At 37.9% G+C, this 16,642-nt stretch overlaps 1 protein-coding gene across 1 annotated transcript in view; it reads left to right on the top strand.

The window, feature by feature from the left end:
* Window positions 1–16,642, top strand: part of SYNE1 (spectrin repeat containing nuclear envelope protein 1) — a 246,498-nt gene that overhangs the window by 226,480 nt on the left and 3,376 nt on the right. Inside the window, exons 137-147 of the mRNA XM_017739429.1 lie at window positions 503–694; window positions 1,583–1,913; window positions 2,761–2,829; window positions 4,756–4,898; window positions 5,746–5,872; window positions 7,007–7,218; window positions 8,691–8,891; window positions 9,237–9,365; window positions 9,732–9,944; window positions 10,926–11,015; window positions 12,837–12,895. Coding sequence (XP_017594918.1) covers window positions 503–694; window positions 1,583–1,913; window positions 2,761–2,829; window positions 4,756–4,898; window positions 5,746–5,872; window positions 7,007–7,218; window positions 8,691–8,891; window positions 9,237–9,365; window positions 9,732–9,944; window positions 10,926–11,015; window positions 12,837–12,895 — 1,766 coding nt within the window. The remainder of the gene's footprint in view (window positions 1–502; window positions 695–1,582; window positions 1,914–2,760; window positions 2,830–4,755; window positions 4,899–5,745; window positions 5,873–7,006; window positions 7,219–8,690; window positions 8,892–9,236; window positions 9,366–9,731; window positions 9,945–10,925; window positions 11,016–12,836; window positions 12,896–16,642) is intronic.

The raw sequence follows: 16,642 nt of genomic DNA, 5'->3' as shown, positions 1-16,642 counted from the left end.
CCCAGCTGTGATAGTGTACTTTCCCTCATCAAAATAGGAAGTGCTAATAAAAATTATTTATGTAAAGTCTCCATTATTGCTAATATCTAATAATAAATACATTTTTCAACCATTTTTGCATCAGAAAACTCCTTATCTGGAGAGAACAATACTAAAAGTCACATTATCCAAAATTCCACTGTGCTAGGTTTAGCATCTGTGTTTGTTCTAGACATTTGGTCATTAGCATGGCTTGTTTTAGAGAAGAGCTTTCTTTCCAAATTCAACAAGTGAGGAATGAGCTGGTAAACCAGGACGTATCACTGGTTTTGGCTTGAAAGACTGTGGAATGCTAAATTTAATTTAATTGCTCATTGTTGCTCATGACAAGAATATTTAGCACAATCCCTGTTTGTTACCCACACCATTCTTTCTGTAGAACTCCAGAGACCTGCATCCTTAATTACCCAGCTTGTTGTCATGTTGATTTTGTTGATAAAGCATGGGCTTTTCTTTTACACAGGCTTTCCAGCAAGAAATTTCACTGAACAACAGCAAAATTGAGCAGATAATTGTGCAAGGTGAGCAACTCATTGAGAAAAGCGAGCCCCTGGATGCAGCTGTGATTGAAGAAGAACTAGATGAGCTGCATCGTTACTGCCAAGAGGTCTTCGGTCGTGTGGAGCGCTATCACAAGAAACTTATCCGCCTTCCTGTGTGTATATTTACATATGTTTTTACTTGTCTGGTTTGTTGCCATTTTACAAATGTGAGAATGAGGAAAGATGTTGAAATGAAGCCTGCGTAACTTTCCGAAAGTCCTGTGGTTAAATTTTGTTGCAACCCTGACCATCTGTCTCCCTTCATTACATGCTGTTTGTGTCCTGCTCAGAGAGCAAACTGACGAGATCTGGAATTTCTGTAAATCACCATGAAAATCCATGCAAATTGGAGATTTATAGAACTTTATTCATGGGGGTAGCACTGTGGTACTGGTCATAAGAACATCTCCCTGCACTGTCAGATAGTTTGATTGGCAGCTTAGTGAAGTTTTTTTTAAAAAAAAAAAAAGATAAAATTATTTTTCTCATCAGAAGAGACAGAAATTTGTCTCCAGAATTGAACACAAGCTCAAAAGTAGAAAAGGGAAACAAAAGGAGAAAGTGGAAGGAAAACAATTTTTGGTAGCTCAGGTTCTGCTGAATGAAAGGAGCAAAATCCAGGGGTTTCAAAATATGAAATAGCATAGTGAGAGCAGTGCTCATGATAAAGATCACTTATGCTTTCTGTTAATTGATTCCAGATGTTTTTCTAACTTAGTATTTGCATTGAAGTAACATCAGTAAAAGTCTGGAGATACTTACCTTATGTGAGACTTTATGGTGCCTCAAGTAATTAAATGAGCTGGCACTTTGATCTTCTTTGTTGTTTTGGTTTTTTAGTACACCTTAAAAACAACGAAAGGAAAGTGCAAAAGGATGCAAAACGAAAACCTCCCCCAGTGTGGCTGTCACCTAATGCTACTTTATTTCAGTGTCCCAGGCTGACCGTGCAGTGCCTTTGCACGTTTCATTGATTGCTTCTGTTTGCATTATGCTTCTAGCTAACAGATGACGAGCACGACCTCTCTGACAGAGAGGCGGATCTGGATGAATCAGCAGATCTCTCTGACATACGCTGGCATGACAAATCTGCGGACAGCGTTCTCTCCCCGCACCCCTCTTCCAACCTTTCGCTGCCTCTTTCCCAGCCCCTGAGGAGTGAGCGATCGGGGCGAGATACCCCTGCAAGCGTGGACTCCATCCCCCTGGAGTGGGATCATGACTACGACCTTAGCAGGGACCTGGAGACAGCTGTTTCACGGGCACTGCACTCTGAAGAAGATGGAGGACAAGAAAAAGACTTCTACCTGAGAGGAGCAGCTGGCATAGCAGGTATGGTGGCAGACCGTGTGCTTTGTTTTCTCTGAGTAAAAAAAAAGGGAAATGTTACATGTGTGATTGTGTGGCCAAGATTCTCATGGAAAAGTACTTTAAATAGCCCCTGGTGACTTTAAATAGTGTTTCCTAAGTGATCTCAGTGGCCCTCTGGCCTTAGAGACAGTGATGGACATTCCTGGATGACGACAGCCTTGGAAAATGGCAAAGGCGTACATGATATGGCAGGGAATTGGCTGTGTATCTGTGTGTGAGGCCTGCCAGCTGGGATATGTCGTCCTTAACAGCCCTGTGTCCTAAGTTACTCTGACTAGAAGAAACTATACTGGATATGGCAACAAGTGCAGAACAAAGTAATGAAGAAATGCTGTGGGAGAGACCCACAGAGAAAATCATCAAGCGTTTAAATAAATCCTAACTCAGTCCTTATGCAGGCAAGACTCCAGCAAATGAGTGTTTAGTCTGAGGTGGGATCTTGGGTCTTGCTCTCCACTGAAGTTGGAAATCCTTTCTAAGTGTTTGTGCTTTGTGTAATAAATCTTAACAAGTGAAAGTGCCCAAATGGAGCTAGTTGTGGGATAAGACATATCAGTGTCTTTTACTCTGATCTTGTGGCTGTCTTTTGCTTTCCAGGTCATTGCTCTGAAAAGAGTCAGGTTTTCCTGGATTATATTAAGAGACTTTGTAGCAGGCTCCCTGTGTTTCAGTCTTCATCTTTTTCTTCTCCAGAGAGAATGTTTGCTATTGGAACCATTTATATAATCCATCTCATGAAAAGGACTCCTGCTGTAAGGAGACAGCCATTGCTGAGCCATCAATTCAGATTGTGCTTTTATTTTTTCAGATGTAGAGATCCCTGAAACTCTTGAGGCCTATGTAACCCTCACAGAAAACGCCCTCAAAAATATCTCTGGTAGGCATCATAAAAGACTAAGCATAGCCAGATGCAAATACCATGGTGCACAAGCCTAACTTCTTTCTCTTCTCTTAGCATCTGCTATCTTTTCACAGCTTACAAGAAATATATTTCTTACATGGCAGCATTGGCATCCTAACTTAGAAGTATCCTCCTGCTTTACTACTACACTTAAAGGTATCATTAGGGGCATGGATGAAATGATGTCTGAAGTATTAGCCTTGCCACCTTGGCTAAGTAAACTAAACTGATCTGATTGGTCTTTTTTCTCTGGTGTCCATCAACTGGACTAATACATGGTTACATCTAAAGGCAGAAGGAAAAGGTATAGAGCAATACCTAATTTTTCAGGTTTGCTTTTTTTTTTTTTTTAACACAGCCACATCTTGGATTATCATGCAGATATAAACTTTTCGGTTAGTTGTTGTTTCATGTGATCAAAATGTCAAGTAGAGGTACTTTCTTTATCTTAGTCTCATATATTGGAAAATTACTTTCTCATTGCACAAGATAACCTACTGTCTCATTTGTTAGATGACTCTCTTGGAGGAATTAGATGCATTTGAAATACCTTTTCTCATGATTTCAAGGTTTTCCTCTTCTAAAATAATGACTTCATTGCAAACAACAAACATTTAAAATCTTAGTGTCTGTGACACAAGCCTCAGGTTCACCACCCATTTTTATTTACTCCCCAAATTAGTGAAATAATATTATTGATTAATTATATTGATAAGTAATACCCTTAACAGCAGTAATAGCAGTACTTACAGAAAAAATGTTTCATTTTCTGACCTGTGAAAATTTTTAAAGTAATGAGCAAAAAGCAGTGTTGAGCACTTTGTCCTGTCCATTTGGGGTGTTCTATATGAAAAAAGATTATTCATCCAAGAGGCACCATTTCCTGTAATTAGTTGGACAGAAGGCTCTCCTTCTCTATCCTGTTTTTAATTGTGTCTTTATGAATGAATTTGAACTGTCTTTGTAAACAGATGGAAATCAGGCATAATGATAGAATATGCATAAGAAGGATCTCATGTGGTCCTCTAGGCTGCAGCCTGCTTCACATTAGAATTTTCTGTAGCTAATTTTTATCACAGAATTCAGCTGACCTCTATAAGGAAAATACAAGTTAGTCCTGCTTCAGAAACATTGTTATAGGTTCCCAATAGCTTGAGTGAGTAATACCATCTTGCAGATATGTTAAGCATGATCTTTCTCAAGTACCTAATTGGAAAAATACTGTGAATTTTGCTGCTTACTGTGGTTGCCCAAATCAGTCATTGACTACTTGCTGTGGGCCTCCAAGATGTCCAGTCATCTATGGATTTTGACAATGATTATAACAGTCTCACTTAGCATTTGTAAGCCGCTTCTAGTCTTTAAAATTGTATATAAATAGGATCCTTTTATGGAGATCCAAATTCTGCTGCTTTTTAGTGGAGAGGAATAATACAAACAGAAATGAAGATACCAAATTTTTATATGGATTTAGATCATACAAATGGAGATTTGGGTTAGAGGGTTTTATTTGACAGTGTTTGAAAGGGAAAAAGATGTTTTCCAAAATCAGTGAAGTTAGCGTATGCTTTGCTGAGAACTTTCTCTTTAAAAAAAGGCAAGGCATTCAATGTGGGGGAAAAGTCACTTCAGAATAATTTGCAAGCCTGCTTTAAACTGTGGACTCTTCTCTAGTATGCTTATGGCAAGCTTGTTCATTGGCATCATCTGCTGAAGGTTGCTAACACTAATGTAACTAGTTACCACTTACCCTTGACATTGTAGCACTCATACTGCTGCTGCCACATTTCTCCTTTACTCTCTAATCTAAATAGTATTCCTAATATCAATTCTGCCTGGGTAAGGAAAAAAAATCTTTGGAAAAATTGGGGTGACAGTCACTCTTTTTTGGTTGTGATACAGGTGAACCAGGTGCCCTGGAAGCACATATCCGACAGCTGGACAAGGCCTTGGACACCAGTCGCTTCCAAATACAGCAAACAGAAAACATCATCCGTAGCAAGACACCCACAGGACCAGAACTGGATTCCACTTACAAAGGATATGTGCGTGTGTTTTGGAGCCCCAGTCAAAAATGCATTTCAAGCTTATCTTAGCTTTGCCATTGAAGGAAATACAGCTGCTTCAACAGAGCAATTAGCTGCAACTGCTTCCCAGACTCACTCATATGCTTGCTACCCTTAATCACATGCTATCGTTGTTTATGTTATTAGTGTGTTCACAATAGTATAAGATTAGAGGAACATGACTCTCAGGAATTTATTTTCCTATTACATTGTTGGAGATGTCAAGAAGTACTTTCTCACACATGCTTTTATCCATCTAGTGATGATACCCTTGTTTGAATTTCCTCTGCTTTTAAAAGCAGGTTTTATAGCTTCAGGCACAGTGTTGTTAATGAATTATAAACATGCAACATAGAAACAAGGTTGCATGTATGGAATCCCTGATTAAAAAGCTTTCTCAGAGAGGTTTTCTGGAAGATAAATCTCTCTCTAAGCCACTCAAGTAATTTTATTACAGACAGAATTTAAAAATTAGCTGCTTGGATGCATAGTAGTATTTCTACATTTAGGTTAATTTTCTTTATTGGTCTTCTAGCGTCTTTCCCATAGTGTCTTAAAATGCAGAAAAGATGGCACCTAAGACATCTAGATCGATTTGGCATAATGGCACTGTGTTATTTCTGTTTAGTCTTAACTTAAGCTTTAAGCCTTTATTGTCTCCATGTACTTTTTTTGTAGGATCAGCACAGATTTTTATAATAATAGATTTTTTTCTTCATACTTATACTTTTGGAAATTTCTCAAATTTGCATTGTAATTCATACTGCCCATACAATTGGTCCTGTACACTGCATATTGAAAAGGGATATTTTGTTTGTTAACACAGATGAAACTGCTAGGTGAATGCAGTGGAAGCATAGACTCGGTAAGAAGGCTTGGATATAAACTGAAGGAGGAAGAAGAAAAATTTTCAGGACTCATTAACATGAACAGTACTGAAACACAAACAGCTGGTAAGTAACGTAGTTATTTGATGAACAGCAATTATGGAATGATGCAAACATGCAAGGATTTTCTAAATAAACATTGGTATTATTTGCTGACATATATATTTACGTGACTGACTGTTACCGTGTTCTGTTTAACATCTTTTAATAGGAATAGAAAGAATTAGTAAGTAATACTCACTCCTTGTGTAGGCCCTATGAAGAGTTTAGGCATACAAGTCCATTTTAAGAACCCCTTCATATCATGAGGCATAACCCTAAGCTTTTCAGAAAGTCCCTATGGATGCAATGGGTTTTTGTTGTAAGACTTCTCATGAAAAAGGTTGCTTATATTGCTGTACAAAACACCTAAGTCAGCATTTGTTTCTTCTAATATTAGCTTTCACCTCTAAGATTATCTGCCTACAGTAAAGAAATTTATTTTCACCTGATAGAAGTATTCACCTAATTTTAAACATCAGCTGTAGAACAAGAGATACTGGATTGTAAAAACATGGATTTATTCCAGAGACTACAAAGGCATCATCTCAATTCTAAGCTTGACAAAATATGCTACCCATATAGTCTCTTTTATTTTGTTTTAAATTTTAAGTTGATGGAATGATACAACTTGTCCTTCTACCATAGCATTTCAAGATATCTAGCAAGAAGAAATAGCCCCTAATTTATTTCTTTTTAGTGGAGGTGTTTATCCAATGCATCAGCAGTAGCTTAGGCAAATGTAGTGAGCTGTGACAATTAAAGTGTGATAGGCACAACTACCTATGAAAATAATATGTGGTTAGTTAGATATATTCACATTTCTTGTCTGGTTTGCACTTACGGTAATTTAAGATGTCTTTTTTTGCCAGCATAACCTGGTTTTAGAGACCTGCATGTATCAGCTTAATTCTGCTCATAGAAGTCTGACATTAGAAAGCAACAAAATTGCCTGCTGACTGGAATCATCAAGATTCTTCATTCTTTCTCTCCAACATCACTTTCTTCAATCTAACTTAGTTTTTAATGTGGTTAAAGTTTGTGGCTTAGGGTTTTTATGGAGCATCTTTTTGTCCTAAACAGTATTCAATTCATGCAATTGTGTCCGTGTAGCTAGCAGATTTTTTTGGCTTTTGTTGAATTTAGTGTTTGTAATTCCAGGTGTAATTGAAAGATGGGAATTAATCCAGGCTCAAGCTCTAAGCAAGGAGCTGAGGATGAAGCAGAACCTTCAGCAATGGCAGCAGTTCAACTCTGACCTTAATAGCATCTGGGCTTGGTTGGGAGAAACTGAAGAGGAACTGGAGAAGCTCCACCGCCTTGATCTCAGCACTGACATACAAACTATTGAGCTCAGAATTAAAAAACTGAAAGTGAGTTTTACTGGTTTTTTTCCGTGAGTTACCTTGTAAAACTGAATGCAACAGGTATATTAAAGAGGTTGCAAATAATTGCAGCTGGTTTGCCTCACATAGCAGGCTGCTGCTGATAAAGTAACTGGGAAAGTGATTTTCTGAATCACCTTTTGGCAGGAAAATGTACCACTGGCAATCCAAATGAAGTTTTGGAATAGTAATTCTGTGGCAATTCTGTAGTTCCAGAATGTACAGATAACTCCTGATGTCACCCAAACTGATGAAATAAAAAAAAGTGCCGAGTTAGATCAATTCTCTTCTACTCAAATAGGTAACAAAATAGGTGCTCCAAAAGAAATGCCTCATTGAGATATACAGCTTTGTGTGGAGGAAGGAAAGAGTCCAAAGGGGTTGTAACCTACCCAGTGTCACCAGTGCAACATAGGAAAAATTTGATGCCCCTTTGCAACATTCCTTTTCTTCTGTCATGTCAGATGCATCAAGATCTGAATGTTACTTTTTCATCTCTCTCATATATTTTACAGCTATAAAGATCTGCAAATGTGGTGGCCCACAACTTCACATTCAGTTACTAGTATCTTACAAGCATGGGCACGAAAATATGGGACCCAATGTCAAAATGCACTGTGCTTCATGCCAGGGATGAGGTGAACAGACAGTAAGGGCTGTTTCCAGCAGTGATCCATGAGAACCATGTCAATGCTGATCTTCACTGTAATCCAAATATAGCTGCCATAAGTACTACAAAGGTTACTGTGACATCGTGCTTTTCAGTAAATGCTGTAATGTAGGTGGAAAATGGGACATTTCATAAGAATTCTGTTCTTATCTCACCCCCTCTTTGAAAGCCCATTAGTACCCTCCAAACCAAAGGAGGTGGGGTTTCTTTTGTGGCTTCCAATGTAAACAAATCAGAGTTTTTATACAAGCTGTGCTTCTATAAATTGAAGTTCTTTATACTCTTTGTATGTTTTTGTTTCTCTCAGTAAAAGCTTTTCTTTTAAAATACTGATGACAGCAGTTTCCACTTGAAAATATGTTGGTTTTCATGTTAATCAGCAAAACTGTGAAGTGAGGGCAAAAGTTTTATTGTGAGTTCAAATAGAGTTGTGCTATGTCTTTAAATTTTGTTGGACCTATTCTGTCTTTAAAATATCTGAAACATGAGCCAGATCTTTAAAATTCAACTCTGACTTCAGGCTTTTAAGACTTTACAAGTTTAATTGGCTTGGTCTTATTTATGCTCACAGTAAAATTTTAGTAGATGTTAAAGAGTGAACATTTGCAGAGTCACAGAGTGAGCACAGAAGTATCATATCCAGAGTAAAGGGACATGTTACAGTATGGTGCCTTTCTGCAGCTGCTGATGGCAAATCATTGCAGTCTTGTGGTGCCTTCTCTATTTTTTTTCCCTGAAAGTCATGTTTTACCGATTTCCATTCTTTCTTCCCCTTTGTCTTATCATCAAGGAGCTGCAGAAAGCAATTGATAACCGCAAAGCCATCATCTTATCCATCAATCTGTGCAGCTCAGAGTTCACTCAGTCAGACAGCGAGGAGAGCAAGAAGCTCCAGGAGCGCCTGACTCAGATGAACGTGCGCTGGGAGCATGTGTGCAGCATGATCGAAGAGTGGCGCAGCTCCTTGCAGGATGCATTAATACAGTGCCAGGTTTGTACTGTGCCTGTTTCAAATTGTCAGCCACCACATATTGAAAATATAAACCATTTACTTATCTGGTGTGCTCACAGTCCATCTGAAACTTGCCTGTGGAAGCCAAAATACAGCTTTGGCATATGTTTTTCTCAAGGATGCACCTGCGCTACCTAAAACATCTATTTACAGTCCAATATTTACTAAATTTGTCATCTCTGGAATAGTATTCTAATATTCTATTGTACACTTGGTAGAAGTTACTCTATTTAGCTAGTAGGATGTATCAGAGGATAAATTAAAAACCTGAATTTGACTGGAATATTTTGCTAGCCTGTTGAAATCATGATTCATCATTTGCAGGATTTCCATGAACTGAGCCACGGTTTGCTGCTTTGGTTGGAGAATATTGACAGAAGAAAAAATGAAATTGTGCCCATCAATCCAAACCTGGACTCAGAAATACTGCAGGATCATCACAGACTTCTGATGGTAGGACTATAATCACCCTTTTCTCTCCCAAAACACTTCACCAGAAAAACATCTAATCAGATTTCTCTTTCTCTTGAGGGTGAGCACTGTACATTGTGTACTAACACAGAGCTGTGGGACCCGTGTCAGTGACTGACTTTACCTTGGTAGGGAGCACCACTCACTTTCATTAGTAGCACAACACATGATTTTAAATCTCAGGCACCTACTAGGCTTCTGTATATCTTCCTGTCAGATTAGAAATTTGTATTGCTTCTCTTTTTTTTCCATTTCTTTAATTTCAAGTGTTGAGTTTCATGAGTTCTAGCTTTTTTCCTTTTTTTTTTAACTGCTGTTAAAAAAATTTGATGCTTGCCTTGGCAACAGCAAATCAGACGTGAACTGCTGGAGTCTCAGTTGAAGGTGGCGTCACTGCAAGATATGTCTTGCCAACTGCTAGTCAATGCTGAAGGCAAGGATTGTCTCGAAGCCAAAGAAAAGGTACATGTCATTGGAAACAGATTGAAGCTCCTCTTGAAAGAGGTCACACGTCATATTAAAGACCTAGAGAAAATTCTAGACATTTCAAGTAGCCAGCTGGTAAGTCACGTCTTTTTATTCCTTTCTGTTCAGTGAGCGTGCTTCCTGCTGTTTTGACTGCCTTTCTCTGAACAGTGCTGTTGGCTGCTCTGTTTCTGTGGTTTGCGGTGCTTATCAGGATGGAACATGTAATCTTTAATACCATAAAGTAATCTTAAACTTCATAATGTAAATATCTCTTCTGATATGATGGGGTTTTTTAATTCACTAATATTTTTCTGTTTGGTATAGCAGTAATTACTGAACTTCTTGGTTTGTTTACCCTGCTATTACTGAATCAGTCAACTGGCAAAGTATATGAGATAATTATTCCAGTTGCAGTACTGAAAATTACAATGTGTCAGTTGTCACTGGAAAGGACGTTAATGCACACTCTGTCAAAGAGAGGAAAAAAAAGCATAAAATAAATTCTGTAGGAGTCTCTCATATGTGTCTCTTAGCTTTGAGCTATAGTCCAAATCTTCAAATTGTCGTGCATCTCAGGGTGTGTGAGAGGGAGTTACACATACATCTTTGCAAGCAGTGACAGATATAAAGCAAAGATTTCAAGGCTCTCCTTTAGTTAACCTTTTTTTAAAAGTCTTGGATTAGTAGGAACTTAAAGCACAAGAACTCAGCTCTTCACTCCTTCTAGTGGATTTCTGCCTGTTTAATTAAAATCATGGTAGTACCAAACTCTTCTTGTAATTCACAGCCAGTGAAGAACAACTGTTTTTTCCCCTGTATTGACTTGGGTGGAAAATATGTCACCTAAAAAATAATGAAGTTTTAACTACTGTTTGCTTTTCTTTTCCTTTAGGGCTGACAGAGAAAACATGTAATGCCTTAGTCTTTTAAAAATTTGGTAACAAAATTTAGCTGCTTTATTTTATTTGCCTTGGAAATAACTCTGCTGGAATTTCACTTAGGGTAATTTTTGTAGTTTGCTTATCTGTACAGCTAGTTGCTGTATTTCTGAGCTCCATTCCTTCTGAACTTTAGGAATTGTCCTCATGGTCTTCTGATGAATTAGACACATCAGGCTCAGTGAGTCCTGTATCTGGAAGAAGCACTCCAAGCAGACAGAGAACGGTAATTTCATGTCATTTATTTTCTTCCACCTCTTGGGTGGGAGCTCTAGATGTCTACAGCAGTTCTAGCCAGCTGGAAGTCACCCCTTCTCACTTGTTAGGAAAGGAAATGGCATAAACCAAAAGCAAAACACAGCTGCTTTCCCCAACCCTGCTGCATATCCCATCCTGCATGAAACCAGAAGTGGTAAATACTATCTGAAACCAGGGCTGTCAGTGTGGTTGGTTTACCATGGTATGGCATGTCGTGTCTCTTGTATTTTGCTCTAGTGATGGCAGCACCCCAAAGTCTGGTCTTGTCTGGTATAATCAGTCCTCCATTTCTGTTTGGCCTTCTCTTCAGAGCTGCTTCATCAAGAATCTCAATAAGTTTTTTTGTCATTTCTGATGCAGGTTGCAGATGGTCTTATTGAGACTTTGGATGAATGGCTAAGTAGAGCTGAAGGGCACAAAACATTATTCAAACCAGTTAGTTGTGCAGGACCTAATCAATGGCTATGGTGGCAGCTCTGGAGTTGTCCATCTACATCGCTGGCACAAAATTCAAGAAATATAGCAATACATGCCTAGTACTTAACACTTCCATAATCTGAGCCCAAATTGGAACTGCAATTATTTTGTCTTTTTCTGCAATTCTATTGGTTGATTAATTTGCTTTTTTCCTTAGTTCTTAAGACAATCAGATTGGTTTTGTTTTGTTTTGCTTTGTTTTTCCATTTGCACTTTTTTGTAAAGCCTCTGAGTTCTGTCTTGATAAATTTATGGCTCTTGAAATTGGTTTATTTTTTTAATTTTTGTTTACATTCACTAGTTTCCTTTTAGATGCTAGTATGAGAATGTAAAGGAATACTGGCTTTTCCAAAGGAGAATATAAACTTAACATTTTATTTCAGAGGTCAATGCTTTTTTCTTTTAAATTTAAACCTAAATAATTTATAGTAATTCTGATATCACAGATGTAACTGAAGGTTGCCTAACCATTACAGGAAATGGAGAAGTATTTTACCATAAAATCTTTGTCTAGAGAGCATTTAGAATTATGGTAGGTTTCATCTTAATATTTTAATAAGGATTTGCCTATCTCTAATTTGTTATTGTTCATGTACATGACTACTTTTTTTCTTTTTTTTTTTGTCCATAATTCATAGCTAAGTTGTATGATTCCTTGGGTATAGTTTTCAAACTTCTGGGTTCTGCATCTTCACAATTTTGAAGACTGAAGTGATAGTGTTTAGAATTTCAGTGCCAAATATGCTAATACTAAATAAATAAACACTAATAAAAAAATACAATCAGAATTATAAATATCTAACTGCATTAAATAATCCAGCAAATAGCTGTGAGTGCAAGAATGCACCTCCAGTTATTTGGCCTTCAAAATTGTGGGGTGGAGGAGAGGCAAAACTTGTCAAAGGAGGGTCTTGGACCTTTTTCCTTGAGAATATTCATTTTTCTGCATGTGCATTTTTAAATCTATGTATTTTTCCATATCCAACTTAATTAGATTTCATCTATTTCATATTACAAATTATTTGAACTAAATTTCTAGAGACTTTTTTTAAAACCCAGAGCTACTGTTCATAAACATAATGTCTAAACTGTTATTTTTGAGTTCCCTATGTACGTTCCAATAATTTTCATACTCAGCTAGGTGCAAAGAAAAGCCAGTTTCCTTGATTTATGGGTATTGGTCACTTCACTTGATTTTTTTTTTTTTTTATGTTTCCTTTGCTGCATTTTTAATTTAGTTTCATCAGTAGCTTGTCTTTATTTGCCTGGACTGAACATTCTTCTTTCTTTACCCCCTGTTCATTGCAAACAGCCACGGGGCAAATGTAGTCTCTCACAGCCTGGACCCTCTGTCAGCAGTCCACATAGCAGGTACCTTATTCTCCTGGTTTCCGCACTCTGTTCTAGAACACCAAGGGGATGATAGAAATTGGCCGTGATTCCTCTCAGCCTGCACTGACTCCATCAGGTGGTCAGGACTTACACAAGTGGTAACTTCCCTTTTGTTAATTGTTTGGCAAAAGGGGCTTTCAATTACTTCAGATTCTTTGTTAAATAGAGATACAGACTAATCCTTGGACACCTGCAGCTTTTGCTTCACAGAAATCCCATGTAATCAACATTTATTTTTCATATGCCTGAGCAGGGTGATGGTGTGTTTACACTCATGATACTTAATGATTATTTTATTTTGGCATGATTTATGAGGAATGCTAGTAAGTTCATGGCAAACACTTTCTATCATCCTCTTTACCTCTAGATATTAAATTAAGGCAGGTAATAGGCCAATATCATATTCTAGAAGTCACAAAACCCACAGATCTGGATGAGACATACTAACATCCTTTTCTTTCTTTCTTTCTTTTTTTCTTCTTTTTTTTTTTTTTTTTCTCTGAAACGTTTTGTTCAGTTTGTGGGTTTTCAATACTTTAGCCTCAAAACTAAGAGTCAGAATTTGAGAGTATTGAGACTTGGGATCACTTTCTCTCCCCTCCTCAGACGACTGCAATATAACATGCTAACATTGCCATGGCTCGCCCAGTGCTCACATCCCTGCATTGCTCCGGGAGCAGCATTGCCCCATCTCTGTCTGACCAGTAGAGAGCAGGCTTGCAGCTACAGCTCCTTGCTTTCCACAGTGTCTCCAGCAACCTGTCATCTCTGCAGCTAACAGTGCTTCTGCATTCTTGTTGTTGTCAGTGTGATGTGTGTACCTTTGCTCTTTCACTGATTGGTTTACTAGCCTCTACAACTATGAAGTTAAAAAAAGAAAAAAAAAGGCAAATGAGCAAGCCAACGTGTATAAAGAGGACATCTTTTGCTAATTTAGCATCTTACACACTGCTAAAATAATCAGAAAGTGTGATTAAGGTATATTTGTTCTTATTATATCTAATAAGTCTCATTTAACCTAAATCTCATTTATTCTCTGCATATCAAAAGTGAACTGATTTATTTTTAAAATAGCTCCTGTTAGAGTCAAAGATTTTATGTTGGAAAGAAGAAAATAAAAAATTAAGTAATTTTTTTTAAAATAACTCCTGTTAGAGTCAAAGAACACTGGATTTAATACAGTGATTGAGCCACAAACAAGCAGACAAAAAAATACCTTAAAAGTATTATTTTTTTCATGAGCAAAATCAAGACTTTAGTCAGCAAAATTATTCTCATTATAAATGAAGTAAAGAGCAAAACTACTTACCACGTAGATACTTACATAAACACTTCTTTTAAAACATTTGCTTTACATGTGTAGTTAGGGACTGTGAGTTAAGTGGCACAGTTGTAAAGCCATGTAACAGATGGAACAGGTAAAGCATCTTTTACTGTTTCCACACGCACTAAGAAGCTGACTATTTTTAAGGATTTTTTTTTGCCTTTGAAACAAAAGGAAACCACATAGAAGATAGAGCATACATATAAACTCCATCTTTTTGTCTGATGGAGAAAGAGAACTAATTATTCAGCTCCAGTCTGCTATGATGCTTGGCGTTTAGTTTCTTGTAGGGAGGAAAAAAAGTGAGGAGAGGGGCTTTACTCTGCAGCCACTAACAGCAAGGAGGAGGGGACGATGTCTTTGACAGATCAGCATGCTTGCACTAGCACCATTGTACTCAAGGAACACACTGTGTGCGCTTTTCCACTCTCCTGCATAGGCAAACCACTTCTGCCAGCCTTCAGAGGTTTCTGGTTGTAGTGTTTCTGGTTGCTCAAAGAGCAGCTAGCAGTGCTTTGCAGCTTTGGGATCAGCCACTGTTCTAGCAGTGGCATTGGTGCAGCACCTTTCAGATCAAGGCTTTCCAGCACTGTTTATTAACACATCTTGTAGCAGCACAACACAATGTTCAATTTGTCATTCAGACAAGCATGGAATACAAATGAGTCACTGCTGAATAGGAACCTTAATCAAATGCACAAGCCAGACAGGTTGTGGTTGATGTATAATGTGGTCTTAACTGATAATGCAGTACAAGCTGTCACTATGTTCTTTAATATTTTGACATGCCTCTGATCAGAGTACTTTGTGTTTGATCTTGCACTGGATCAGCAAACCCTGTTAGACTTTAGTATAAAGGAGAAATAAAGTCAGTCCTAAAAGGTTTTTCACACAAGAAGTTGTGGAGGAAAGTTCATCTAAAAAATTAGAGGGGCCATGCTTTGTGTGTAACAAGTGTCATACCACTTTGCCTTCTCCATTATCACCACAAAAAGACAGGCATGTATAGTGTGATGCTAAGCAAGGTGCTAAGCAAGACTAGACATTGTGGATTTAACTGGAGCCTCATCCAAGCGGTACTAGTAATCGTGTGCTTATGTGGGAAAGCAAATCCAAGAAGCAATTCATCCTTTTTCATCAGTTTAGCAGAGCTGTCATAACTGCACACCTGGATCTGTGCCTGTGAATTTTTTTATAGTGATTAAAATGTTAAAAGATTAAAATAGGGGTTCATTTTGCTCAGGGTTGTTTACATTGTCTCTCTTGAGCAGCTCTATTCAAGTCTTGGTGCCAGAGTGCCAACCTCCATTTCCTGCTCTCCCGAAGCCTCCCCGAATGACTAGTGGATCTTTAAAGGTCACTTGCTGTTCCTGGAGCAGACCAAACCACATCACTCTTTGTGCCTTTGCCCACAAAATGGTATTCATGGCTACACAGTAGGTTTGGGTTTGGCTTGCCATGATTCTTTTCCCAGTTATCTCCCTCACTCTCACTTGGAGCTTGTTACTTAAACACCATATATAACTGCTGCTTCTTAAACTTACTGGATTCACTCACTTTTTTTCTGTGCAAGAAGCCAATCATGTCTGGTATTTGCAAAGACCTTCAGCATCTGTCATCAAATAGATGAAATTTACTATTCTTATATTTTGTGCAATAGTCTTTTAATAAAGGTATTAAATTAAGGCCCATTCTTGAATTACTGCAGTAAATAACATCCTACTAGGCCAGCAGTGCCTCTTTTTTTAATGTAAGCCTGTTTTCTCCATTCCATTGGTCACTTACCATTAAACTCACTTTATTTATTTCTATCAACTTCACTTGACTGATAAATTCCTTTTTGAAAGCTTTCAGATGCTTACTGCAATACAGATAGGTTACATCAATGATATTTTCCTTGGGAAAAAAATAGCAATCATCTTTACAAGAAGGTTCCCCTCTGAGCTGAAATTAAAGTTCACTTTGACCATCCTATCTATAGCCTGGTAAATTAGCTTCTCCTCTCTTGAAATGCTTAGAGAAGAGTTCCAGTGTCACTGACATTACAAACTCTCAAAGTAAGGTGAACTATTGCTTGCACTTAGGTTAATACATAAAATTTCTTGCCATGAAGAAGCTTACTGTTGGCCAGGACTGCAGCTGTGCTTCCCTCTTTCATTTGCTAAGTAGGAATTGTGTAGTGGATGTAGCAGATGGCCCTACCTCCTTCCCTCCTCACAGTGTGAAAAATGGTGGAGCAGTCAGAAGAGACGGCTGAAGAGGCAAGCCCAAGAACAGAAATTACATTTTTCTCCGAAGTGGCACACAGTATTTCAGCTTTCCCTTCTCCTGCCAGACTAAATAGGTGTTCTGTCCTTAAAAATAGTGAGCTTTTTTTATTAACAATATGTATTTTTAACCAT

Source organism: Corvus brachyrhynchos, unplaced genomic scaffold, assembly GCF_000691975.1.
Source record: "Corvus brachyrhynchos isolate BGI_N302 unplaced genomic scaffold, ASM69197v1 scaffold14, whole genome shotgun sequence".
NCBI lineage: Eukaryota > Metazoa > Chordata > Aves > Passeriformes > Corvidae > Corvus > Corvus brachyrhynchos.
Note: the sequence above shows the minus strand (reverse complement) of the source record. Positions and strands in the feature narration are given on the sequence as shown.